The sequence below is a fragment of the Glycine max genome, chromosome 3 (genome assembly GCF_000004515.6).
Source record: "Glycine max cultivar Williams 82 chromosome 3, Glycine_max_v4.0, whole genome shotgun sequence".
NCBI classification, from domain to species: domain Eukaryota; kingdom Viridiplantae; phylum Streptophyta; class Magnoliopsida; order Fabales; family Fabaceae; genus Glycine; species Glycine max.
The window spans coordinates 30,157,226-30,184,334 of record NC_016090.4 but is presented as its reverse complement, the minus strand read 5'-3'; the positions used below and the strand labels follow the sequence as shown (position 1 = coordinate 30,184,334).

General features: G+C 32.6%; 3 protein-coding genes, 4 non-coding genes and 2 pseudogenes across 9 annotated transcripts; 3 read left to right on the top strand and 6 right to left on the bottom strand.

Moving 5' to 3' along the window:
* Positions 1–1,235: 1,235 nt before the first annotated feature.
* LOC100816956 (uncharacterized) lies at positions 1,236–5,429 on the bottom strand. The gene is made up of 5 exons (NM_001253037.3): positions 5,174–5,429; positions 4,547–4,663; positions 3,212–3,246; positions 2,614–2,714; positions 1,236–1,673 (listed from the first exon to the last, which is right to left on the bottom strand). The coding sequence occupies exons 1-5, from the start codon at positions 5,356–5,358 to the stop codon at positions 1,587–1,589; spliced, it is 525 nt and encodes a 174-aa protein (NP_001239966.1). The 5' UTR covers positions 5,359–5,429; the 3' UTR covers positions 1,236–1,586.
* Positions 5,430–7,186: 1,757 nt separating this feature from the next.
* LOC100788255 (tRNA (guanine-N(7)-)-methyltransferase) lies at positions 7,187–12,210 on the top strand. Its single transcript, XM_003520333.5, has 8 exons — positions 7,187–7,607; positions 8,426–8,482; positions 9,263–9,338; positions 9,663–9,742; positions 9,897–9,946; positions 10,047–10,131; positions 10,411–10,509; positions 11,657–12,210. The coding sequence occupies exons 1-8, from the start codon at positions 7,365–7,367 to the stop codon at positions 11,876–11,878; spliced, it is 912 nt and encodes a 303-aa protein (XP_003520381.2). The 5' UTR covers positions 7,187–7,364; the 3' UTR covers positions 11,879–12,210.
* Positions 12,211–14,211: 2,001 nt separating this feature from the next.
* LOC100815897 (annexin A7) lies at positions 14,212–17,607 on the top strand. Of its 3 annotated transcripts, none has more exons than XM_041014486.1 (3): positions 14,212–14,360; positions 16,320–16,655; positions 16,944–17,607. In XM_041014486.1, exons 2-3 carry the CDS (start codon positions 16,331–16,333, stop codon positions 17,000–17,002), a joined length of 384 nt encoding a protein of 127 aa, XP_040870420.1. In that variant the 5' UTR covers positions 14,212–14,360; positions 16,320–16,330; the 3' UTR covers positions 17,003–17,607. The 3 variants fall into 3 exon arrangements, with proteins under 3 accessions (XP_040870420.1, XP_006576675.1, XP_040870421.1); XM_006576612.4 differs by having other exon boundaries at positions 14,357–14,463; XM_041014487.1 differs by lacking the exon at positions 14,212–14,360 and adding an exon at positions 14,472–14,593.
* LOC113001358 (U1 spliceosomal RNA) lies at positions 16,940–17,100 on the bottom strand. Its single transcript, XR_003266675.1, has one exon. It is a non-coding gene; the product is annotated as a U1 spliceosomal RNA (small nuclear RNA).
* On the top strand, positions 17,036–24,426 carry LOC121174570 (pentatricopeptide repeat-containing protein At2g27610-like; annotated as a pseudogene).
* Positions 17,654–17,804, bottom strand: LOC113001326 (U4 spliceosomal RNA). Its single transcript, XR_003266645.1, has one exon. It is a non-coding gene; the product is annotated as a U4 spliceosomal RNA (small nuclear RNA).
* LOC113001328 (uncharacterized) lies at positions 19,331–19,437 on the bottom strand (annotated as a pseudogene).
* Positions 24,348–24,543, bottom strand: LOC113001091 (U2 spliceosomal RNA). The gene has a single exon (XR_003266419.2). It is a non-coding gene; the product is annotated as a U2 spliceosomal RNA (small nuclear RNA).
* Positions 24,544–25,489: 946 nt separating this feature from the next.
* LOC113001347 (U1 spliceosomal RNA) lies at positions 25,490–25,650 on the bottom strand. The gene has a single exon (XR_003266664.1). It is a non-coding gene; the product is annotated as a U1 spliceosomal RNA (small nuclear RNA).
* Between the last annotated feature and the right edge of the window lie 1,459 nt (positions 25,651–27,109).

Sequence of the window (27,109 nt, the reverse complement as noted above, 5' to 3'; positions counted from 1 at the left end):
GAAGATATGGTTGGTGTGCTAGTTATACGTGTTCCTCTATGCTCACACTCGATTGATATTTTAGGAGCTCGTGTTTCTTGAAGAAGATTGTAAGAAGAGAATTTCAATTTCTCACCTCTTAGAAAGAAATTGAAATTCCAGATTTTTAGTTGTTTAAAATTCTGTTTTAAAATTCCAAAATTTTAAATTCTTCATAAAAAACATTCAAACATTGAATTTTAAATTATAGAAATTCAAATTCTCTGATAAATTATTTTCCTCAATTAAAATTCTCTATCCAAATGTAAGAAAGGGTGTTTGTGGGTATGGGTAATCCGGGAATCCAAATTGATTCCATGAACAGTTTGAGTTGAGTCATTTATATATTTGAATCAAAATCGAACCGAATCGATCAAAATCAATAAAAAAATTTAAAATTGTTTGATATATTGTTATTTATTTCACCTTTTTTCATATTTATTTTTTCTGTCATGTTTATAATATTAATGAATCATATTATATTTATTTGTTTCAACAAATCTAATTACAACAAATTTAGGTGTAACAAATTTAATTGCAGTAAAAATTATTATAAGAAATTAGTTTATAATAAATAGTTATAATTTAGACTATTATAATAAATATTGTTGAAATATATTTTTGTTTTAAGTTGCACAACTCTAGATAGAAGGACCACCTCATCATAAAACACATATTTATTACAGTAAAACAATCTAGTTCAATTAATTAAATAATATGTACATAAGTTAAGTTGTAGTAGTAACTCTATAAATGAAAAGGAGGACCTCTTTATCATGTTATGTCCAAGTTTTCTTACTTTAAATAGTCAAGGATTTAGATTGGAGGATCATTAAATTACGACTCAACCAAGTAGCTGTGCTCAAACCACAAAGTCTACCAATTTTAATCATCAGTTGCTATATGAACTTCAAGCTCTTTAAGGAATGGATACAGCTTAAGAATAATATCACAAGAATTTTTTATATTATACTCCAATCAAAATCAAATTTTTATTTCAAAAACCAGTAGAATAAAGTTAACGTTAACCCTCTGTATGTTTCAGAGGAAAAAAACGATGAAAGCTAGAAAATCTTGAATTTTGAAATAAAGAGAAAATGAGGAAAAAAAGAAAAATGTGAATCTTTATTTCTAAAAGTTTTTTGCTTTGTTTTCTCTTTATTTTCTCTTCAACAAAAAAAAACACATTGTTCATATTTTCTCTCTTCTCCATTTCCTTTTTTTCTCATCCAAATAAAGGGTTGATTGAAGAATAGTAAAATTATACAGTTTTCTTTTCAACTCTAACAAAGTAAGATAGCATTAAAACCAAACAGCCAGTCATTAGAGTCCAAATTTGCAGGGATTTACTGCACTCTGTACATTTTAATTCTCCTTATTACATTTGAAAACTTCAGCAGACGTCAAAGGACTCACTTGAGTTTAATTCACATTGTCCTATTACTATGTCAAAACTTTCTAAATGGAAAATCAAAGCATGTCCCAAGGACTTGGGCTAAAAAATTTTGTGGCATTGAGGTGAACATCTTTGGAGCAATTGTTGGCTACTAAGAATACAAGTCCAAGCTTCATGAAGAAACTCCGTGTGGAAGAAGTGCAGCAGCCACAATTCGACCTTCTTCATTCAGTATGTTGTAAGTTGATGCTGCGTTTCTCTAAGTAATAGTAAGAAGAATTTAATTAGAATACACTCAAGAGTATAAAGATCTTTTACTAAGTCATCCTGTTATGGATTGTCAGGTATGGTAAAATAGTTTATTATAAGAATTACTTTGAAAATCATAACTTGGGGTAATTTCTAAGTAGTTGAGGTGTAAAAGTTTTAAACTGACAGAACTCTCACAATACACCTAAAAGGATAAGTTCAGAAAAATGATGGTACATAATTGTAGACAGGTATGTTGACACAACTCACAAAACCATGTTAACTTGCCTCTTATACTGTAACATGTGTCCCAAAGCATTTTCTCCTTAATTAGCATTGAGTTGGCATTGAACTATGCAAATATCAATTGCACTTTAATAAAATAACCATAAACACCTATTTTTAAAATGTACTTACTACTTATGATTGTAAGCTTTGGAGAAAATGAGAAGGGATAAACATAAAAGCATTGAATCAAAAGGGTAGGAACAATAAGCAACACTCCATTGTTTGGCTATATAGTTTAAAAAACCCAATATAGCCCTCATGTATTATGTTCCAACTAAACAAGGAAAAAGGCAATAGGGATCACTTAAAAATTGATAATGAAGAAATAAAATAAGAAAGGCGCACACTTATCCATCCCTTCCTCCCCCACACCCCCAAAAAAGGAAACCTAAGAAATCAGGTGATAAGAATTTTGGGATTTAGGGGAAGAAAGATGGGCCTCAGCCATCAGGTTCTTCTCTCCATCTTCTTCAAATCCATTTCCTTTCAAAATCTTAGGCACGTTTAGTAGTTCCCATGTACCCTTTTGTACCCACAACTAAGGATCTATCTGCTATTTTACTTAGATTACTTAATAGTTAAAACATAATGAATACTACCAACAATGTTACACGAACTAAAGCCAAGCACAGATCTCATAAATAAAACCAAATCATACATACCGAATCAACAGCTTCTAGCTTAATGCCAGTAGACCGAATAAACCGTCTAAGTTCAGGATCTACATGTTGAATGTTCTTTCCACAGCCAATAATCAAAATCTCTGGCAAATAATTCTTCCCAGTGTCAGTTAATATAGATGAGAAGCAATTTGATAGGTAATCATGGCATTTAATAAATAATATAATAAGAAAAGGCAATGTCTTGTAATTAACTTAAAGTAATTACTAATTAGCTAGGTAGGGAACAATATATCAGAGATATACAGAGAGAGAGAGAGATAGAACAGTATAAAAGAGAATTAGATAAATTCACAAGATAGCAAAATGATATTACTTCAACTAATTGCATGAATTGTGACAGTGAGATATGTATCCACTTTAGTTTAAGTTCCTAACTTAACACTTAAAAACGTCAATTGCATTTTGAAGTGCATTAGAAAGTAATCCATGAATTCAATATTTTTTTTCATCCATATAATAACAGGTTATAAAGTATCCCTGCCTAATCCCAAAATATAAAAGGAAAAGTAGACCTGTACCAAAAAATGGGAAAAGAGAAAGTCAAGGAAAGAAAAGAATGTCAACTAAAAAAACCAACCTGGAATAGGGCGAACTATTTGGAAGATTGACAAGCTGCATCAAGGAACAAGTTGACAATAAATAAGATATTAAAGCGAGACAATTAATGCATATTCCCCTAAAAGAAGCAGAGATGGAAGTAGAATGTTATAATTTATCCATTTCTTGTTGTTTCTTTGCCTGTTTCACATCATAACTATAACGGATATGATGCACACATTCCATTTCTCGTATTCTTAATTCTGAGGATAAAAAAATAAATATTAAGAGAAAATAAACACATTATAAATACTCTCCCTCCCCAAAGGAATTTAAGAATTTAACACAACTTAGAAAGTGGCAGTGGTAATCAAAAGATTAAAGAAAGGAACTTAATGAGAGAAATGCAAATAATACAAGTGGATGAATAAGATCTCCTGCAAAACAGAGTAAATAGGAGAAAATAAAGAACCACAGAGAATCAGAAGCATGAGTAACTTTGCAAAAGCCACCATTTGCTCACGTGTTCACATGCCAAAACATGGGAGAGCATGTCATGTCACATCACTTGGTGTTGAATAGATTTTGAGACAAGTGCTTGCCTGCCAAGTTCTTCACTCATTCCTGATTTGGGCAGCTGTATCTCAAGCTAACCTATGTTATTTGCATACTAACTTTTCCATTGGTGTTTGCTTGGTTTTCAAGTTCAGACCTAAAAGTTGTTTTCAGCATCATTTATGTGTGTTCCACACAAGTGGCTATTTTTTGGCCGATAGCTATTGCAGATTTGGTTGTTTCTTTGAAAATATAAGTATTTCACAGTTCTTCCTTTGATTGGAATGGTGTCCAGTGTCCTGGGTCAAGCTCACTTTATTTTCCTCTAAGGTGAAGCAACTAGAAAGGTCAAAGGCTGGTAGCTATCTGCTTAATATACCACATCAACTTTGTTACAGTAAGAGAGTGCAAGTTGCCTAAGTTCGAAATCGGGTTAATATTCTATGTTGTTTCTTTATTTTCTGCTGATAGATAATGTTACTGGTGTACAAATATATTCAAAAATATTATGCGTTAACGTAAGTTAAATTTTCTTCTTTTTTTTTTCTATTTTTCTTCAAGCTTCAAAAGTAAATTCGAAACTTTGAACTTGGATTACTAAGGCAGCACAGTTACCACTGCACTCCTTCAACTTTAGATATAAAGAATCAGTTTCAGGACAAACACTAAATACACCAAAAAGACAAAATTACCACAGTTTCATTCGTGAAAGGAATTGAGAAGTTGTAAGGATCAGGACAATGCAAAAAGTGCTTATTTAAATAAAAATGTTACTAACAATGAATAGGGAGAAGAAACAAGGGGAATAGAACAAACAAACCTATCGGCAGTGATCTCTGAAAACTTCTTAGGTTTCCAAGACATGAGCAAATTTCCAACACAAAGCAAGCTTCCTTCGTATTCAACCCCATTTACAGTAAACCCCGTATCATTATACCTACAAAAATTGAAATAAAAAAAAATAAAAAAATAAAAACCATGTTAAGTCCCTGCAGAAATTATATGCTACATGCCATTTCACTATCAATTCTACTACATTTCTGTAACATGAACCCCATATTGACAAAATAAAAATTTAAAACACCCTACTTTCCAGAATGAGAAGAAAAACCCCAAAAGACAGAAGGGAACAAAGAAATTGAAACTAAGTTAAGTTCCTGCATCAATCTTTTGCTATAACATAAAAACATATCACGATGTTATTTAAGACTATTCTACAAAACCCATTTCACATTCAACTCTCCTCCTTGAACCCCATATTAAAAAAATCAAAATTTAAAACACCTCATTTTCCAGAATGAGTAGAAAACCCCAAAAAACTGCAATAAAGTTAAGTCCCAGCATCAAACATTTGCTATACTATGTCATGTCATGGGATTTAAAATTTAAAACTTGAGAATTGAAAAGGGAGGGGGGGGGGGGGGGGAGATGATGGGTTGGTAGGAACCCTTGAAATCGGAGCTGGTCTTCGGGGACTTGATCGATGAGGTTGATCTGATCGTACAAAGAGAAAGCGCGTCGAAGAGAGGGCAAGGCATTGACGTGTGCGTGGTTGCGAGGCTTCAAAGGTTCTTTGCGGAGAGTGCGTAGAAGAGTTGGAAGTGCAGACACGGCTCTTTGCCTAACCGCCATGTTTGATTATGTTACTCCTCTTGCTCTGCCTTTCCAACACCCAACTCAATTTGCCCCCTCCTATTCCCCCCAACTCAACAATGCATATGTTTACTTTAATTAAGGCTAAAACTAGGGTTGTTTGCAACTCGGTTTAATTTAATTTTTCATCAAAAAAAAGTCATTCAAATCAAATTTAAAAAATATGTGTGATTCATTTTAATTTTCATTTAAAATAAAATTTTAAATCAAATTAATATTTTATAGTTTAATTAAGTTCAATTTTTTGATTTTTGTTAAAATATTATTTCATTAAAATTTATATATTTTCTTTTCATATTTTAAATAAAATTTCAGTAAAAAAATTATTGAACTTATTAATATGTTAAATCTGATATAGTAAAAATTTATAAAATTTTATCTATTTTAAATCACATCTTAAAAAATCACCTCAAATATAAAATAATAAATATTGTATAAGTTTCATATACATAACAATACAAAACTAATGTGAAACTCAAGTAGTGCAACATAAAATGCATAACACTAAATTAGTATAAGTGTTACTATTTAGTTCAATTTCAAAAACACAAATCGAAACGAACCAACCAATTTGAGAAAAAAACATCCAAACAAATAAAAAAAATCGATTTGGTTCAGTTTTTATTTTCTTTTAGCGATTTTATATTTTTATTTTGAATTGATCTAGATTTGAACACCTTTAGTTAAAATATATTTTTCGTCCAATTTATACAAATATTTAGAATTTGTCTTGTAAAATTTTTGGCACATTTTTTGTCCTTATAAAATTGAAATATATTATTTTAGGCTCAAATATTTGAACTTGCATGTATTGATTTGTTTTTTTACATAATTCATATGCATAATTAATGTAAAAAAAATTATCATTATAGGTTTAGATTTATTGAACCTACATCCTAACCAAAACAGACTAAAACTTTTACAACAACAAATTTGGAATATTTTTATATTTATGTAGATGGAAAATCATATTTTATTCTTTAATAAAATTAAATGAATCTCACCTAAATGAATCTATATGCAATTTTGTAGGAGACAATTTTGCGCAAGTAAAATTGTAAAATTCTTATGAGGATCCCCCCCCCCCCCAGTATAAGAAAACTACATGGTTAATACTCGGACTTAAGCTAATAATTGGTTATTTTTTTTAAATAATTATTTAATTATTTTATAAATTAAAATAATTTCCATTTCATTAATATTATTAAAAAAAGTTTAATGATCATACAATAAATGTTTTACATTGTCATTTAATTATAATTCATAATGTATGTATAGTAAATTTATTAACTTTTATGATAATTATTTTAAAAGTCTTAATAATAATTTGTGATTAAATTATATTATAAAATTATTTTACATTATCAATATATGATTATTAAATTCAGTTTATTATAGATCATAAGTTAAAATGAAATTTTTTTGCATCAGTTAATTTACACTTTCAATGACAAAAGTTAAAACTTAATATATCATTAACAACAATCGACACTGATTTGTATTTTTTAATTAAGTGATTTATAGCTCGAATCTTAATTGATAATTGGATATGAAATAAATGGTATTTGAAGGAAAATACCCACCTTATTTGCTCTCATGATTTTCGATAAAAATTTGTCATCCAACCTCAACTTCTTATGAATATCATAATCGGAAAAAAAACAAAAAAGCAAAAAAAATACTTAATATATTATCGTTACACAAAACATAGGGTCAATAAGCCAAACAAAAAAATTAAGAGATAAAAATTAAAGTGAAAAAATTAAAATTAAAAAAAAAAACAGAGAAACCAAAAATAAGATAAGGAAAAACTAGAATTATATTGTAATTAACGTAGTTTTAAAGATGAGATAAGTTGATGCTACATGGGCTCGGAAGGTGGCCCATTTTACCAGGCGAAAAAACTAATTAAAATTGAAGGGGAGTAAGTAAAGTAACAAAACAACCGAGCAAGAACAAGGAATTACAACAATAGATAAGGCTCGATGGCTTCTTCTTACTGTTGTTCCCGTTTGTTGTTGCAATCACAGAGTTCGCGACTAATGTTACGATTCTCACCTTTTCTCGCTACTCCCCCTACTCCTTCTTCCCTCTCTTTCTCCTCCAACTGCCACGTGTCCTCTTCCGCTCAAGCAACACTACAACAACAACATGAACAACAGCCCCTTCCGCGAAGCTCACAGCTGGTGGCATTGGAATATGCTGACCTCAACCTCTCTTACAACTTGGTAACTTTTTTTTTAGGCAAAATTACATTTTTATCCCCCAGTTATTTCCAATTTTCATTTTAGTCTTCTTTTGACTGTCATGTTCAACGTTCAATCAAAACCTGACACGTGAAAGTGAAAGTCAACGTAGTCAACGTTTAAATTTAGGCTTGGAAACCATATTTAGACATAATTAGGGAATAAAATTCGTGAATAAATTTAAAAGGGGACAAAAATCGAAATTAGAGACAATTAGATGATAAAAAAATACAATTTTGCCTTTTTATATTCATATGATGCTTTTTTTATAGATATAAGGTTGTCCCAATGAGATTGGAAAATGGTGAAGAGAGAAGGGAGGGAGAGAGTTGCGGATTGGAATCCCCCAATTGACATTTCCAACAAAACTAACATTTGATGATAAAAAAGAAAAAGTTCATAGATATTTTGTTTACCAATGTTAGTTGTTAGTTTTGTTAGTTGAAGGATTCGAACTTACGACTTTTTTCTTTCCCTCCTCTCATCAATCATTGAACCAACCTTGTAATCCCCTAGGGAGTTATAAGGTTGATTGGATGGTTAAGGGGGAAGGGAAGAGGGGAAATGTCATGAGTTTGATTCTCTCTTGCTGACAAAACTAACATTCTAATGAATTAACATTACATTTGCCAATAAAAACAACTTATAACCCACTAATATTATATGATGTGATGCACAACCTAATGTAAGAAGAACTATTATGTTTTGAGTTTGAGTGTTAGTTTTTTTATTTTTGGTTTTCCTGATTTATATTTGTTTGTTTGCTTAACCATTTTATGCTGTTGTGTATCCAATTTCAGGATCTGGGTCACGTCAGGATAAGGCAGCATGTTAATCCCCTAAGCTCTTCTTTCTCGGTAATATGTTCCTCTATAAATTCAATTTCTCCATTCCATTGTTTTAGCTTGTTGTTCATGTTCATTTTATTAGTCAGAGCTTAATTTTCATCATATATTATGTGTGATATTATATATGGATAAAATGTAATTTTGGTCTCTATGCTAATGATGTTTGTTTTCAATTTAGTCTGTTTGTCCGCGTCTATTCAAGTTGTTATACAGTGAGGTATTGGAACTAAGAAATTAATTAGAATGCACTGAGTGTAAAAGTTCTCTTTTTTACACTGTTATCCAGTCATGGATTGTCATGGTCATTATATCACCGAGTTTTACATTTGTTGCCAAATGCCTAACACAACCCTCATCCTTTATCCGGGCTTGGGGACTCGCTATGAGACCATAGCCAGAGTTAAACGTCTTTGAAATTTTGGTCTTTAACCAAGTTGAATGGTTTCATGTATCTATGTAGCCGATCTCACCTAATGGGATAAGGCTTTGTTATTATTGTTGTATCCAATCATGAATTGTCCTGTATGATAAGATTGCTGACTTTTGTTAATTTAAAAGTCATATCTATAGTGATTTCTAATTAGTTGACTGTACAAAAGTCTTTACACCTATTAGTATATCAAAAACTAAACTCGTGGTATATTGATTTGGAGAACCAGAGGCAGATATAGAAACAAGACATAAATAGCTTTTGTGGCATGGGGTTAGGATATTGGTTCGATGAATCAATTTACCATGAATTGAAGGAGCCTTTTGCTTTCCACTAAATGTGATTCTTTTTCTTTGTAGGTTCCTGCACAAGTACCAGACTGGAACCATGCCTTTGCAGACCCAACATTGCCACTCATGGTGGACATTGGATGTGGTAACCTGAATCTCAATGATAATTTATTTGATGCATTTAGTGTGTCTGTTAAGGACTGGCACAGATCATGTATGTGGAAGTTGACAATGATGAAATTTGTTTCTTACGTAATAGTACTGAGGTTGGAGTTGAGTAGTTGACCCTTTTAATTTATGTAACCAAAATATGTTGTTGAAATTGATATTCCAATTATTTTCATTATTTTTTTTCTTTTGACATCAAAATTCTATTACGTCTAGGACAAGGATCGATTAATCATTTCACTACCTGAGAAACCTATAAGTGCACTTGTTCCAGCTTATCTGTTGTTGTAAACAATGTCAGGCAGTGGCAGGTTTCTAATGTGGCTGGCTAAAAGAACTCCTAAAGAGAGAAACTTTTTGGGATTGGAAATACGGGAAAGGGTATGGAACCCTTTTTTCTTTCTGCCACTTTTGGTTTCAAATGCCCTTGATAATTTCTTTCTTTCAAATAGTTTTGATTTCTTATGTGTTGTGGCACATTAAGCTTTGAATATAGGGGATATCTTGAGTGATAATGTTATACTTCCTTGTGCAGATAGTCAAGCGTGCTGAGTCATGGGCAAAGGATCTGGCTCTTGATAACATGTACTATCCTAAATCTACATATATAGATGGTGGAGTAAAATATATACATGCTTATTTTTTTCAATGCTAGGGTGATGACTGTTGTTACACTAAAATGCAGACTTTTCTTGTTTGCAAACGCGACAATTTCTTTCAAGCAGTTGGTAGAATCATATCCCGGGCCCTTGGTCTTAGTTTCAGTATTGGTGAGTTTATCTCCATGTACTAGGAATTCTATGACGTACTTTTGTATCTATGTTCTATATAGGATGTCATCTACATTTTTATAGTACTAAGCTGGTAGGCCCCATTGAGCAACCTAAGGCTGTTCAACAGGAGGGGGAGTGCTTTCAGGGGCAATTGAGACCCCTATGGAGCACTGCAAGGCAAGAAGGGCTTGTTGACTAAAATGCTAATACTTAAAAAGGTTTTACATCTAATGGCCTTTTTTTTTCTGGTTAAATGATTTCATTCTATACATGCAGTGTCCAGACCCACATTTCAAGAAAAAACATCATAAAAGAAGAGTTCTGCAGAAGCCTTTGGTTGGTGCTATAGTAGATAATTTAATGCCTGGGGGACAGGTATAATTTCTACTCACTCTTATACATTTTTAATCGATTGTAAATGTCATGTGTGTTCTCCTAGTGGGTTGGTAAATATTCTCCTTTGAGATTACCTTCTTATACTGTCTTACTTGAATTTGTATGAATTAGAAGTTTCTTGCTATTATTCATTGTATAAGAGCCATACTCCATATCCTATCTGTCTTCCTTTTCCTATAAAATAAAGTAAGACTGAAGTGGTGTAATGCTACGAGCATTTATAATTGTTGATACCAGGGACTGAGAGATATGTTACTCTTTAATGATTTTTGAAGGAGCTAATAACGAAGGAGAAGAAAAGCTTCAAGTTTTGAGAAAGATAAATATGAGTGTATACTTGACATATTGGTCGACTTGTGATTATATACTAATTGACTCTTCCAGTTTGAAGACGACTATCAGCAATATGCTTGGGATTTTTCCATTGTGCATTATCCTTTATGGGGTAATAATGCATGGAATTAGATTTTCTACCTCTGTGATAACATTGGAAGATGAATCTCATTCATTATATCAATGCAAATGTACCCCCGTACACAATTTGCAACAAAAGCATTGAGAAAAACCAAAATAAGGTTGGGGATTGAGGAGTTGAGCAATATGCTCAAAAGTCAATACCAAACTGCCACAATGCGTACAGTATTGCTTTTTTCATTGATGATGGGAAACATGACTGGTCTTTTGACTTTGATGTCTGCATTAGCTTCCCAAGTGACTAACCCAATGTTTTTCATTCATTCATGCTTTCTGGAGATGAGTTAAACTATTACTTTGGCATGTAGGGATTAGACGGAATGAGCAAAATAAAATTGTAAAACTTTCTGTTTGAAATATGTCCTTTGCTCCTGTGCAATATGACTTTTAGTATCCCAATGTTCCTTCTAAGTTCTAAGGTTACTTCATCATCTCTTGGAGACCTAACTAATAATTAACGTCTTCCAACTATCTATTTTAATTCAAATATCAAGGTTTATAAATAATCTTTCTATCTTCAAATGCACTCATAAGTCTTACATAATGCAAGAGATCTCCAGGAAATGTGCATGAGAAACATCCAAGGGCATCTTAAATGCATGTACTTGAATCAACTTTGCTGAAATTCGCGTTTGTTATTGTGTTATGGCAGGTATTCATACAGTCTGATGTGATTGAAATGGCACTTGACATGAGAAATCAGTTTGATGAAGTTGAAACACTCAAACATATAGAAGTTTTGGACCCGGCTATGTTGTGTGACAGTGAAGGGTGGTTGTTAAGCAACCCCATGGCAATAAGGACTGAGAGAGAGATTCATGCAGAACATGAAGGTGCAAAAATCTATAGAAGATTGTACCAGAAACAGATGTGAGTTCTCAAGCTTGACTTGTTTGCCGATTCACTCCTACTATGAGCACAAGGGGAACCTTGTCCATGCCAGACATAAATGGAATGGAACACTCATATCAGACACATTGCAGTCCACAACACTTCAAATCCTAACAATATGTTTAGCATTTTATTGTGTTTCTCTTTCTGGTGGGTTGTGTTTTGGCCTTAGATGTGTACTATCCCATGAAATTCACATGTTGCACATATCATACCTAGTTGGTTAAGGTTTAGGGGTTTGTGTAATTATTCATTTTTATAATGTATTGTTTTACCAACTAGTATCATAATTGATAAAAGTAATTTTTACATGAAGGATTGATCATCTCTAGTTTAAAGTTTGTTGGATTGGACATCTATAAGTGGTCTGATGATGACCCAATAAGCCCGTCAACAATGGTTAAAAAATAGACTTTGATACCATTTTAGAATTTGAAACCTAATTCAACCTTACAAAATCAACTTGTAAAGTGAGAGTTATCCTCTAGTTATGTACTTTAGTCATATCATTAATTGATGTGAGATCTCTAACACATTATGTTTTTAATTTATTTCCTTATTTGATTAATATTATTTTATTATATTAGAGAGTGTTTGTTTCGAGGTTTAATATTAATTCTTAGGAATTACATCTTGTTGGAATATTATGTCAGAAAATATTATACCCATGAATTGGTATTTGATCATTTTAAAAAATTATTTAATTAAAAAAAAGATATAGGAGAGAAGATAGTGGACATGGATAGCTATTATAGGAAGTAACTTACATTTTGATGGGAATCTAGATACCCATTCTTCGTCATGAGAATAACATAAGAAGAAAAACAAAGGTGAAGTAACTTACATTTTGATGGGAATCTAGATACCCATTCTTCGTCATGAGAATAACATAAGAAGAAAAACAAAGGTGAGTATTTTATATTCTTGGGAATCAACAATGCCTAAGAATATATTGTTAAAACTTGTGTAATAAACATGGGAATGTGATATTTCCGTGTTTACATTTCTTGGAATAATTTGTGATACTTTGCAGCAAACACAACCTTAGTAAATTTGTAAAACTAACTTAATCAGTGGCGGATTGAGGACTTAGAGCCAGTGGGGACAAACTATTGGAGATTGTTGGTGATTATATTTCTGTTTATAGAAAAATGTTAATAACACATTCTTTAACATATTCTTTGGAACATTCTTTAATATAGATTGAAATTTATTGAAAATCATAAATTTTGATCACACTTGTTTATATTTTCTTATGAGCTTAGATTTTTCATAGTTCTCATTTGTTTGAAAATTACCGAACATATTTATTAAAATGAATCATATTTCAAATTGATGGTTTGACCGTCTACGCTTCATCAGAAATTTGTTGTGATACTTCAAATGATATTTTGATTAAATTGAGAAAGGAAATTTCTTTCAAATTTTACGCTTTAAATATCCATGATGGGTTCTATGTTAGAATGTTATTGTAGTTGATAAATGATGGGTGACAATTCAACAAATTTAAAATTCATTTTTCTAAAAATATAATTTAGAAAGTAAAGCTTGCTTCTTTTTGCACGTCCTTTGTCCTCTTTCTATATTCTATTTAACAAATAATTTTCAATGTTTAAACTGTAGAAACTTTTTAAGAGTTGGTAAAATTTAATGCAATTCCATACCTAACATTACGCACCATCATTGATGTATCAAAAAGAAAACGACAGTAAACCTTAATTAAAAGCCAGAGTTGGTAATTGGTATTTAGGTGTATCTCTAACACTCGCGTCCATGCAAGGTTTTTCATTTTTATTTTTTTTAGGGGAGTGTCCATGCAAGTTGCAACCTTCTGTTTTTTTTTTCCCCCTTATTCTCTGTTATTTTATTCATAACTAATAATAAATTAATTTAGTACGTACGTATCGTGTAATGCACGAGTATATTTATAAAATATAAAAAATTAAAAATATTATATAAAAATATTTAATTGATAAATAGTTATTTTAATGATAATAAATATAATTTTTATAATTTCAAAAATTATTTGAACTTATATTTTTAATAATAATTTATAAATGTTTTATTATAATTAATGTTTTTTTATAATGTTGATTCAAGAAGTTTAAATATTGATTATTGAAATTATCGGAAGTAAAATTTCTTCTATTTGAATAATTAATTAAAAAATAACTTAATATTAATGTGATTTGATTTAATAATTTAATTTAATGTGAAAATTTATGATATAAAAAAGACATGGAAAGAGAAATTATAAGTTGATTTGATGAGATTCAAGAATAAGGTGATGTAGATACATAAGTTTCCATTGGAAGAGAAAAATATGATATTTTTATGTTTTGTAATAAAAGATGTATATATGCCATGCTATTACGTGCAGTTCATAGCAGTCTTCAACAAAAAGCAAACGCGTCATAGCTTCGTGTGCTTTTTAAAATCAAGAGAAACGATAAGTATAAGAATAGGTAAAGTTTCAATTTATGCATTTTTATTATTCTTTTAGCAACAAGCATTTTCTTTCATCACCTTTGGAAGATTTTGGAGAAAGCATTTACAATTTCCATTTGCGTAAGCATGAAGCAACAATGATTTTGTCTTCTTTTTTTTCCATTGTTTGCAACCAAATATTTTGTGTGGCAATTGATTCTGTTTTCAGTTTGGTTTGATTGGCATGTTATGATTCTTCTTTCTTTCTTTGGTAAATTTCAATATCTGTGGTATAATGATCAACAGGGTTCTCCATGGTTTTTGGATTGTGCCAATCTTGGTGTTTGTTTTGCTGTTTTTCTAAGATTCTCATTTACCCTTTGGCTTGATCATGATGAAATTAACATGGGTTTAATCAATTTTTTCCCCTGCTGCATCTTGATTAAACTTTGATAGATTCTGAATGTTGAGATGAACCTTTTTCTTCATTGCCCTTTAAGGGTGTGCTAGATATTGATGTATTGGTTGTACTTGTTTCAAATAGGAAGGACTACGAGATATGAGGGGATGAGAAATGAGTTTTGTTATACTTTTTTGGTTTTTTAATATTTTCTTGATGCTGTTTAGGATGAACTATGATCTTTTCGCAATTTTTTTTTTCTTCTGCAAGGACACTATACTAACCAGTGCTCATCTAATAACTATTTGTGTGTCCATGATCTTTTCTTTATCGATTTACTGGATCATATGTATGCTGTTGCATGTGAAAGTTAAGGAATAACTTGATTCCATCCTTGAACACGTTGGTGCAAACTCCATTTTTGTATCTTATTTCTGAACTGTTTCTAGAAATTGTTCTATATTACAATATGCCATGACATTTTTTTTTTTCATTTCTATGATACTTTTTTCTTAGTATAATTATTTGAATAATTTATTCTATGTTGTTCTTGTATTTTATGAGTTCACATAAAAGACTAAGAACTAATAAATAAGGGGGTGTTTGGTTTGGTTGTTTTCTATTTTCATGTTCACTAAAAGTAGAAAATAGTGATGAAAATGTGTTTGATTGGATTTTTGAAAACATTTTTAGTGAAAATGAAAACAGAAAATAACCAAAAAAATGAAAACAATAAAATTTCGTTTTCAGTGTTTTTAGTTGAAAACAGGAACCTCATTTTGGGTGAAATGAAAATGCGATGAAAAGAAATGTAATTTTAAGCAAATCTAAAAATACAAGAAGTCAATATATCATAAATTTTCAGTGTTTTTATTTTCTAAAAACAGAAAATAAAAAGTCAAATCAAACATATTTTTAGAATTCTAATTGTTTGAAAATGAAAATAGTTTTCAGAAAATAAAAACAGAACCAAACACACCCTAATTGTCTCCCCATTTTTATTCGGTTGTTTGATTAGCGATAACTGTTTCCATCATCCTTGCACATTTCCATAGACCAACGGTGTAATCTCTGCCATTCTGATAGAAGAGCTGATTGGAACATCTAGTTTTCAAAGTTATGAAGACATAATTAGTGTTGAACTATTATAAAAATCTCCTACTTTGTACTTGAAAATGAGTTCCATGCTGTAGGGAAATTGATCTTTTAGATTTGTAACATGTTTATTTTTATTTTTTATTTTTTATAATGCAATGATGATTATGTCCTGTGTAGAAAATCACAAAATGGTGATACTTGTTATATTCTTACTGGCATCAACTGGTTGGGACAGATTTAATGCAGATAACTTTCATTCCTTCTAATTTACATTGTTTTATATTCAGGAAAGATGATAAATTGAACTTAAGTTGTTGAATTTCCCAATTAGTTCTTATTCTGCTTCTGTTATACTTACTAGTTTAAAAATGAAAATCTTCAAGACTAACAAGGAACTGATTTCATTTGATTGTGTACTCTTTCAATGAATGATGTTATGATATTTTGATTGATGAGACTTAATTTATTGAGAATCCTTTTCTTTCTTTTTTGGTTATAGGTTGAACCAACATGAGCAACAGAAAAGACAAGAATGATGATGAGTCTAGTGAGAGAGGTATATTTTCACATCTAGGATATCCAAGTGCACCACCCCCCTACCCTCCTCCACATGGATACCCACCATCAGGCTATCCACCTCCAGGAGGGTATCCCCCAACAGCCTATCCGCCGCTGGGAGGATATCCACATTCCGGTTACTATCCTTCAGAATATCCACCAGCATATCCGCCTCCGGGAGGGTATCCACCCACTGCTTATCCTCATTCAGGATATCATCCACCAGCTTATCCTGCCCCACATGGCTATCCACCTGCTGCACCTCCATATCCTGGAGGTACAATACTAATTTGTTATGCTTGAAATTGAATTACCACCACCCAATTATCCTCCTTTGTCATGTAACACCAATTTATTGTTGTTGGTGATGGTGTTGACATGACAATAAATCATTTCAAATTTCAATCAACAATCAGAAAATACTCAAAACATTAACTTTCACACCATTACACACTTACAGCAAATACAAGGTACAAACTAACTGAATTGGTAGGGGCTGAATTTGAGCAAAATACAAGGTTCAAAACAAAATTGAATAATTAAAATGTTATAACTGAATTGGTAGGGGCCGCGCGAACACAGGCTCCCTCTGCCACAAATTATGACATAGGCTCTGTCTCTTGAACAGACCTTAGTACAGCACCCCTCCTAAGTGCAATGGAGGTCACTATTCTAGGCCATAGGCCTTCATGGTTACCCATTGACCCCATCCAGGTAAGTATGTTGTTCAATCCCATACACATTTCTTTTATAACTCGAGCTTACTTCGCCTAAACTTCCCAATGTGGGGCTTTTCACACCCCTATCTATGCAACTGCAAGCGCTTTAAAAGAAATGTCTCTCCAGCTAGGTTTGAGAAAATACCTCTCAGTCCTTCTGACTTCTAACAACAAAATACAACAGTGACACCATATGGCTCATGGATATCATCGTTTTGGACACGGAGCCTACTATGGTCATGGAAAGTTCAAGCATGGGAAATATGGCAAGCGTTGGAAGCATGGCAGGTTTGGATTTGGCAAGCATAAGCATGGTTGGAAAAGGTGGAAGTGATAAAGTGTTAAATATGTAATTGGAAAAGGTGGAAGTGATAAAGTGTTAAATATGTAATTTTGAGCAAGGTCATGGAGGTTTTAGTTATGGGATGAATAATGTATGCTACAACAACATATTGCATGTTTGTAATGACTACTTTATTTATGACTTACTATCATTTTACATAAAAGAAATTTGTAAGGAAATTTTTTTTTTCAAAGTTCAAAACTACAATAGCAGGGCATTACCCCAAAGGGAGCCCTTCCAGAAATTCTCAAAGGCCTGAGCCAAACCCAGGCCTAAGAGGGGGTTTGGAAATAGTTTTCAACCAGCAATAGACGCGCCTCAGTTAGAACCTCACTAGCTGCGTCATTGCCCCAAGCGCAAAGATAACTCAAGCTATCTGATGTGTACTTTTATATAGGACAACTTCTAAGTCTATTGAAGCATACGCTCCGGATGTGGGACTAAAGTTTGTGTTTTTATTTGCCATTTACCTTGTCCTTCTTGTGTGATCATAATCAAAATCATTATTGAAACAAACAGCAGTTTCTGGATTCCAACAATGTGATCCTACCAAAATCTGAAACTTCAAAGTGCTCTCTTTCTTTTTAGAGAGCATCGTCGAGATCATGCTGGAAATATTTGGTTGCCACATCTTCCTTCTGGACACTTTATCAAAAAGCTTATACTACCTCAGTCATTCCATTGTTTTGCTTGACATGACCTTATACTTTTGCATCAGAGTTGTTGCTTTGTTGAATCCTCGTGAGTATATATGGTTGAAGTAAGAAAAATAGTGACTGGTTTCAAGAGCACGAAAGAGAACTGAGAACACTGAGCATCTGAACAGAAGATTGACTTCATATGCTTTCCATTTTGTTAATTGGCTCTTGGAAGACTAAGAGAGGAAAAGCCAACGGGGAAAGCATGAAGGCTTTGGAAGCAGCGTGGTGGAACGGAACCACATGCCCTTTGGCAGGATTGAGGGGTATGCCTCTTTGTGCAGATACATAAAGACTTAGCACAACAACCTGTTATCTGTTAGAGAGGAGTTTAAGCTAATAGAACACCAATGTATAGAAGTAGTGAAATTAAGATAATATTGACTTATAGTGTATAGAAAATTAAGAGCAAACAAATAAATAGCTATTGTTGTGTTTGTTTCTGGTTTAGTTTAAATTCTTGTGCAGTTCAGGGATTTAGCAGCACTAAAGATTTAGCAGCACTATGCTCTTGATTCTCAGTTTTGTTCAATGTCCTTTGATTAGCTTTTATCTTCCAATAATATCCTCCTATTTATCCTCTTAACACTAAATAAATAAAATGTGAAATTTGGTCAAAATTATACGGGGTCAGTTAACTTGATACCTACCATCTAAATAATAAAATAGTATCTGAATTCGTAAACTGCCAATGTCTTTCAATTAGATAATGTCTTGTAACGCCAAAGACTGAGATGGCACATCAAACAAACAGAAGGCATTGCATACAGAAGACTAATTTCCACCCGACTGCAAAAACAAACTGAATCATGTAATAATATCTTTTCAATGGCTTTGGTTTTGTTTTATAAAAAAATGTGATCGAAGAGCATGATGCAGCATTGAAATTGTAACCGAAGATTAAGAATCAATTTATCAAAAGCAAAACTAAAAGGGTATTGAAAAGAAAAAACAGTGACCGTAAAAGAGTTCATATCAAACCAAACCAATGGAAACTTAACACAGTTTCGTTAAAGATAAAAAATACTATAAAGCCAATCTGTCAATTACATATAGAATAGATAACCACACTGTCCACACAACAAAAATTTCTAAAAAAAATTCAACTCAAAACTGCATTATTTCCAAGGTCTAATTATTATAGAAGGAATGCCAGAAACTTCAACTGAATGGCAGGATCCTCATAAGAAAACCCTTTTGAAAAAAAAATAAAAATTAGCGTATGCCAGTTTTATGTGACAAGTACACGGCATTCTTTAGTAAAAGCTAAAAGTTCACTTTGTACTTACCACACGACTCCGTACATTACTCGGGTAGTAACTCGTTTTATAGCATAGTACTTCAACATAGTAAGCTGCTCGATGTGGGTTCTTTTCACAAAACAAACACCCATGGCATGATACTCCAACTTCGGCCATCTGATTGGTATAGTCTTTCCTTCTTCCTCATTCGTATATTAGAAATAATTCAACTGTCATTTAATTTTTCTATTACATTATTTTATATCTCAATATCTCAAAGCAAACGAGGTTTAAGAAACTGGACATTAGTTTTATTAAACTTGGCTAACTCTGCTAATATATGTGATTTTTACTTTAACAATAGCCTGTACTTGGGAAGAAGAGATTTATTGTTAGAAGTGTATTCACATTTGATTCCAGCTTTACGTCAGATACTTAGCTAAGAAGGTGTAAGGGTCAATAATGTGGCAAACTGATGACACCAGTTTGTGCTTTTGTTGGCCTTTTTCTCATTTCTTAGTTTTTTCTGTGGTTTCAAGTAATAAAATTTCCACTCCTTGTTTTTCAATGGTACTGATTAGTAAATAAGTAACAAAAGTGGAACTTAGTTCTGTTGTAATAACTATAATTCATTTAACTTTTTAATATCATGGTGTTTCTTACTAAGCAAACAAGATGCTTTGCTTAGAATTTTGTTACCGAATGGTTTCTATACTCAATGTATGCGTACAAGGTATTTATCCATGGCTCCTTTATGTTCACGCAGCGTACAAGGTATTTATCCATGGCTCCTTTATGTTCACGCAGCTTATAATCCAAAGTTGAACACTAAAGTTCTTATATACTCATATCTGTTTAGACATCTCCAATAATCACAAACACGGATTTGTTTTTTCGCTAAATGTGCACGTGAATTCTCTCATATTCTCAATCCTTCAGCACACAATGTGATTCACAGGTTATGGTTCATAGCAAAGGATTCGAACTCAGCCAAACCGCTATTGCTCATTAATCTGCATATAAGCTTCTGAAAGTGCAACGAAATGATGACAAAGTGTTTCAGAAACGTGCAAATCCTGCATCTCGAACCTAAAAATCAAGGTGTTAGTCCTTGTCCTTATTAAACACATTCATTCGATTGATGTATTCTTTTTATCTTATCAAGAAGTAGAACTTACCATAGTTCTTCTGATTTGCATTGCACAAATACCTTATAGAACCCTTCACCGGGTTTGCCATCCAAAACAATTGATTGGACCAATGCAGAATATATTATAAATATTTCATGTCACCATCTTGATTAACTAATTTCCAGGTCCATATTACATCATCACCTTGATCTGTCATGAATTTAAACTACTAAGTTCGTGTTTGCTTTCGCATAAAGAACATACATATTTACCTATTTCTACGTCCAATTTGATTAAGGACACAGAAGCGACAAAGGAGAGCGTTAGTTTAGACGTGGATCCAATTGCTTTGATGTATATCCAAACACGGTATAGTAAAATCCTGTTAAAATCCCAGCCTGTTTACCTGCTAAGGGAAACAAACTCATCCACAATTCATACAGTAAACCAAACCACAATTTTTATGTTACAATATTTATTTTAACCATTGTATCACTTATAATATTTAATTTATTATTTTAACATTATATTTTATCTATTATTTTTTGAATAATTTTATATTAGATGATTTATTTTAACTATTATACTAATTAATATAATAAAAATATAATGTTTAGTGTATTTTCTTATCTTATTTTAAACTTGATTAAAGATATTTTAAAAAATAGTATAAAATTAATAGTAGAATACTTAACATGAAAAAAATATAACATAAAATAATAGAATATAAATATATCTATTTTTGTCATTTTAAACTTTTTAATTATTTTAACAGTTAATTTTTTTAAACACTTCTAATTTAATAAAATAATTTTTTAACTTTCAACTATCACTATCAACTAACTTTTCAATTAGTTTTGCTGAACATAGTTTAAATTATTTCTTTAAATGACTCCTGTAAAAGATGTTACTTGTTAGTAAATTCATTTTCTGCTTTTGCAAATTGAAAGTACTACCCCTTGGATTCAAATTGTCTGTGCTCCTTGAGTCAGCAGGTGAGAACAAAGCCTTAGATTAATCAAACTTATATATTAATTAAAAGACTTAACAGAATTCCAATATAGTGGATATGACAAGCTGAATCGGAGCATTTATAGTCTTAAAAAAGAGAAGGACTGCATGAAAAAAGGGGGAAAAAATTGTTCTCTTGGTGTCTGTGATGATCTAATTTTAAAACGATAGAATTTCCACCTAGTCATTAAATATTTACGTTATGCTCTCAGCATTTCACTTCTGAAATCCCTAAGATGTATGAAAAGTTATTTTGACGTCGGATACACCCTTCATGTTAGTTGTTTTACTAGTAGAACACGTGGAACTTTAAAGATATGTTAATGAAAGAATTCTAGCATATCTTATGGAAGTATTATTTTCATTATTTATTTTAATTGAGTTTTATTGAATTGGTAGATAAAGAAGCACTATTTTCAGGGAATTTAAAGTTCACCTCTTTTGTGGTTTTTTTTTTTTGTTTAAATTTTCTCAAATCCTTCGAGACTTTTTTAAACTCTAATATGTGTTCGGTTGAATGTTTGTCGTGTGCAGTTTCTACAAACAATTATGATCCACCTTACAAAGTCAACGGAGATGATAAGATGAAAAGTCAATCAATAAGAGCAGTTGTTCATCAAGATAACAAGACAATTAACTATGAGAACCGAACTTTGACACCAATACAGACATCAAGGTTAGAGGAAATAGAGATGACTCTGAAGAGGATACCAAAATTGTGACATCTAACTCCGATGCAAATGGAAAATCTTAGATTGTTGTGACGTCCAAGTCTGATCCTGAAGTGGGTGAAAACAACCCACTAAAATCAGTTTCAAACAAGGAAAGTATGTAGATACAAGGATGGGCTAAACAAAAGAAAAGAATTAAACTAAATCTAAAGGTATGATTCCAATTGCATGATATATACAGAGCAAATCCCCTAAACACATGCTATTATCATAAATACAAATCAAATCAAATCAAATCAAATATAAACCAAAACAAAGTGATCCAAATCTACTTCATATCTCTGAATTGCATCTCCTATCACATTTCCAAAATATACTTTGTATCTCAACAACAAAAACAAAAGCATATTAGCCTAAACATCACCAGTAGTCCCCACATGAGCACAAACCACCTTTAAAGTGGTGAAACAACATAACAACTTGCTCCTCCATTACTCTCGCAGTGACCAAACCCAAGAAGCCCTCCATCTCTTTGTCTCCCAATATCGTTCGGGTTTATCCCCTGACAAGTACACCATCCCTTGTATTTTGAATGTTTGTGCTTGTTCCGTCGATGGAACAACTAGTGCACATGAGCATTTTCAGTGTGTCAAGTCTGGACTTGTGCGCCATGTTTTGGTAGGAAGCACTCTTGTTGATATGTACATGAAAACTGGGAATGTTAGAGATGAGAGGAGAGTTTTTGATGAAAAGGGTGACAGAGATGTGGTGTTTTGGACTTCCTTGCTCGCGGGTTATTCGTCGAATGGGTTTAATGATCAGGTGTGGGAGTTGTTCTGTAAGATGCAAGCCTAACTGCTATACTTTATCTACTGTAATTATAGCTTTGGCCAATCAGTGCAAGATTGTTGTAGGAATGCAAATCCATGCGTTGGTCGTAAAGCACAGTTTTGAGGTGAAAGGACGTGTATGCATCCCTCTAATTACAATGCTTTCAAAGTCAGGGATGATAAGAGATATGCCTTTAGTCTATTCTCCTTGAGGCATGAGGCTAGTCATCAATGTGTAGTTTCATGGAACTCAATGATCATCACATTAATCCAACAATGGAGCACTACCATTGTATTATTGATCTATATAGCCATGCAGGGATGCTAGAAAAAGCCATGGATATCATAAATGAGATGCCATTCCCCCTGGATGCAACTCCATGGCGCATTATCTTGGCAGGTTTTCGAGTACACTACAATATAGAGCTTGGAAAACTTGCTACTAAAAAAGTTGTCTCACTTGTTCCACAAGACTCAGCTGCCTATGTCCTATTAGCTAATATGTATGCTGCAGCAGGAAGAGGGTCAATATGATAAAACTAATATGGAAAAGTGAAAAGAGAAAAAAGAACCTGGTTACAGTTTGATTGAGGAGAAAAACAAGACATACACATTCCTTGCCGGTGATTCATCAAATCCTTTGTCAGGCCTTATTTACTCAAAACATCAATCAGAGTTAAATATCTGGTTAAGAGATGTTGGTTACCAGCCGGATAAAAAATGTGTGGTTTGTGATATTGATGAAGATGAACAAAAAGAAACTATTCTTTCTCATCACAGTGAAAGACTAGCCATTGTAAATGAAAGAGTTCTAGCAGATCTTATGCAAATTCTCATTTTTTTTCTTTTAATAGAGTTTTATTGAATTGGCAAATAAAGAAGCACTATTTACAGGGAATTTCATGTTCACTTCTTTCATGTTTTTTTTTTTATGTTTAAAAAGTTTTAAATCCATCGAAATATTTTTAAACTCTAATATGTATTCAACTGAATATTTGTTGTGTGTAGTTTCTATAAACAATTATGAACCGCCTAACAAAGTCAATGGAGATGATAAGATGAAAAGTTAATCAACACGAGCAGCTGTTCATCAAGATAACAAGACAACTAAACTATGTTTAACCAAACTTTGACACCAACAAAGACATCAAGGTTAGAGGAACTGGAGATGACTCTGAAGAGGATACCAAAATTGTCACATCTAACCCTGATGGGAGGTCCAGGTATGATCCAAACCTTGACCAACTAAGAGAGTTTGTGTTCAATCTCGTAAGAATAATTTATTCAAGGTATCCAAACTTTGACCAACTATTAGAAATTGGTTTGGTGGGGTGTGCCAGGCCCGTGCAGTAGTGCAACGCAAGGGCAACACGTGAGAGCCCCAGTAGCAAGCTACTATAATGGACCCTCCCCCTCAAAAAATTAATTTAATATCGTGTGAACCAATGGTCCACATATCAAATATTAAACTGATAAGAACAGATACTACACTTGATCTTAGCCAAAAGGCCGAGAAAGGTATGCTTTGTACAATGAAATAATGTTTTTATTTATAGTTTAGTCTTCAACGCTTGTTATTTCTCTTGAGAGACGTGGTACTTCGTTACACTGTCAGTCTTCTTGTTTCTGTAGTACTTAGGACAGTATTTGCAACCATCCAGGATAGTTAGGGATAATGGATGCCTTCAGGCTTCAACCACAATTAACGAAACCAGATAACTACTTGGTTTAAGCTTGTTGCTTACTGCATCACAACATATTGAGTCCTAAGACTGGTATATTCTAGCTTTGGCATAGTAGACAGGAACAAAGCCACTCCTGCAAAGACCAGAAATTTATCTCTCAATTGTGACGAGGACCATAAAATTATAGTTGCTTTGAATCTTCAAGTTTTCCAGAGAAAAATCTTTGGACCGGCTGAATCTAAATTTACTAACTAATAAATGAAACCTCCTGTACAACTACATTATGAAAGAATTGTGCTAGACAATATTCTGTAAAAATTCATTAACTTGATTGAGCATACAACTATTATACTCATACTTGTAGTGCTACCTTGATGGATATTTGTCAACTTTTTCAAATTGGGATGTTGGTATTCATTATATATATATATATATATATATATATATATATATATATATATATATATATATATATATATCTTTTGGAAAGGTAATTATAATGCTGAGCTGGAATTTGGAAGGTGGAATTCATGCTCCTGCTGAGCTAAGTCATGATTGCAAAACTTGACCATTGCAAAATAGAAACATAGAATAAGATAAGCATTTGAGGATCTCCTTTTCTTGTTGTTTGTTAGAAGTATTAAGTTATGTAAGATAATTAGATATGTTTTAGTGTATGAATCAATCAATCAACTCATTTAATTCTTGAGGATCAAAATTGAGAAGGCAGGGGGAAAAGGACCACAATCAACAAAAAATGAAGTTGCTGCCACAAATTATGATGTAGGGGTTGCGCGAACACAGGTCCCCTCTACCACAAATTATGATGTAGGCTCTGCCACTTGGGCAGACCTTAGAACAACACCCCTCCAAAGTGCAATGGACATTGCTGCCCTAAACCATGGGCCTTCTTGATCACCCATTGACCCCATCCAGGTAAGTATGTTACTCAATCCTACACGCACTTCTTTTATAGCTCACGCTCCTTACTACATCGCCTAAACTTGTCGATGTGGGACTTATCACACTACATATGTCACTGCATGCAATGATTTTTTAACAAGTGTTTGTTCATTCACGTCATCCTCTGACAACAGAATACACCAGTGAACACAAGTACAAATGTAATCTTTCTTAACTCATGATTTGTTCGTATAGGACACACATCAGCAACAAAGTTCAACTTGTGGGATTATAAACTCTAAATATTTGAGAACTTTGTTGTGAAATACATGATTAATTAGTTCAAATATGACTAATGCTTATAATAAAAAAAATCAATATGATTATTAAGTTGTTGAAAAACAAGCATAGGTAATGAATTATGAAAAGAATATATAGAGTGAAACTTGTCTTTTCCACTAAATGATGACAAGATATAATGAAATTATTCCATGTGCCACTAATCCATTCTCCAAGTGGAAAAACTTTTTTATGGTACCAAAATAAAAAATTATAGTTCAACCATTTTTTATTGGTAAAGTTCTTGTTAAGGATTTCTCCGAATGTTTTCTTGCATGGGTTACATCCAAGTCATACTTGATATTACATCTTTGTATTAGAAAGCAATTGACTTCTCATACTTTATAATAATTCTAGAATTTGCCTGTAGTGGTGACTTGGTCTTTAAGTAAGCCAAATGGTATTGTATATGATATATGTAGCTAATCTCGGTTAGTAGGATACAACAACAATAAAAGTTCAAGCATGTAGGGTGATAACTATTTTTATTGTTGTTGTTGGTATTCTCTGTAGTGATAACTATTGCTATGTAGGGTGTGGGGCTGGCATGGGAAGATTAATTCAAACTACCGCTACCTATGGTGCTCACCTATGAAGCACAAGGACACCTGGTAGTTGGCATCCCCCATTTCTAGTACTGCACGAGGACGGGGACGTCCCAGGGACGGCGATAATTTCTTGGGTATGGTTGGCCAAGACGGGGATGGCGATGGTATATAGCGAGGACGTATTGGGGACGATGGTGGCCAACATGCACATCCCCATAGTCCAAAATTAAAATTAAAAAAATGAGGAAAGATGAGAATCGACAAAAAAATTAGGGCTTTCTCACTCCTCTCTTTCGCTTTGTCTCCTCGTTGGGCGGCCACCATCGACGAACCACCAGTAAACCACCAACGACGGAGGTGAACCATCACATGGCTCACCAACTACACATACTCGAAACAAGCCTGAAACTTGAAAAACAGGTACTATCTCCCTTTCCTCTATCGTTCCAATTTTTCATTTTCATTCAAACTCTTCATTTGTTGCTATTTGTGTACTTGGAAAAGATTATCTTTTTCTGTTCCAATTTTTCGTTTTCATTTTCATTCATTGTTATTTGCGTTTCACTCTCTCTCTCTCTCTCTCTTTCTGTATTCAATGGGTGTTATTCGACGT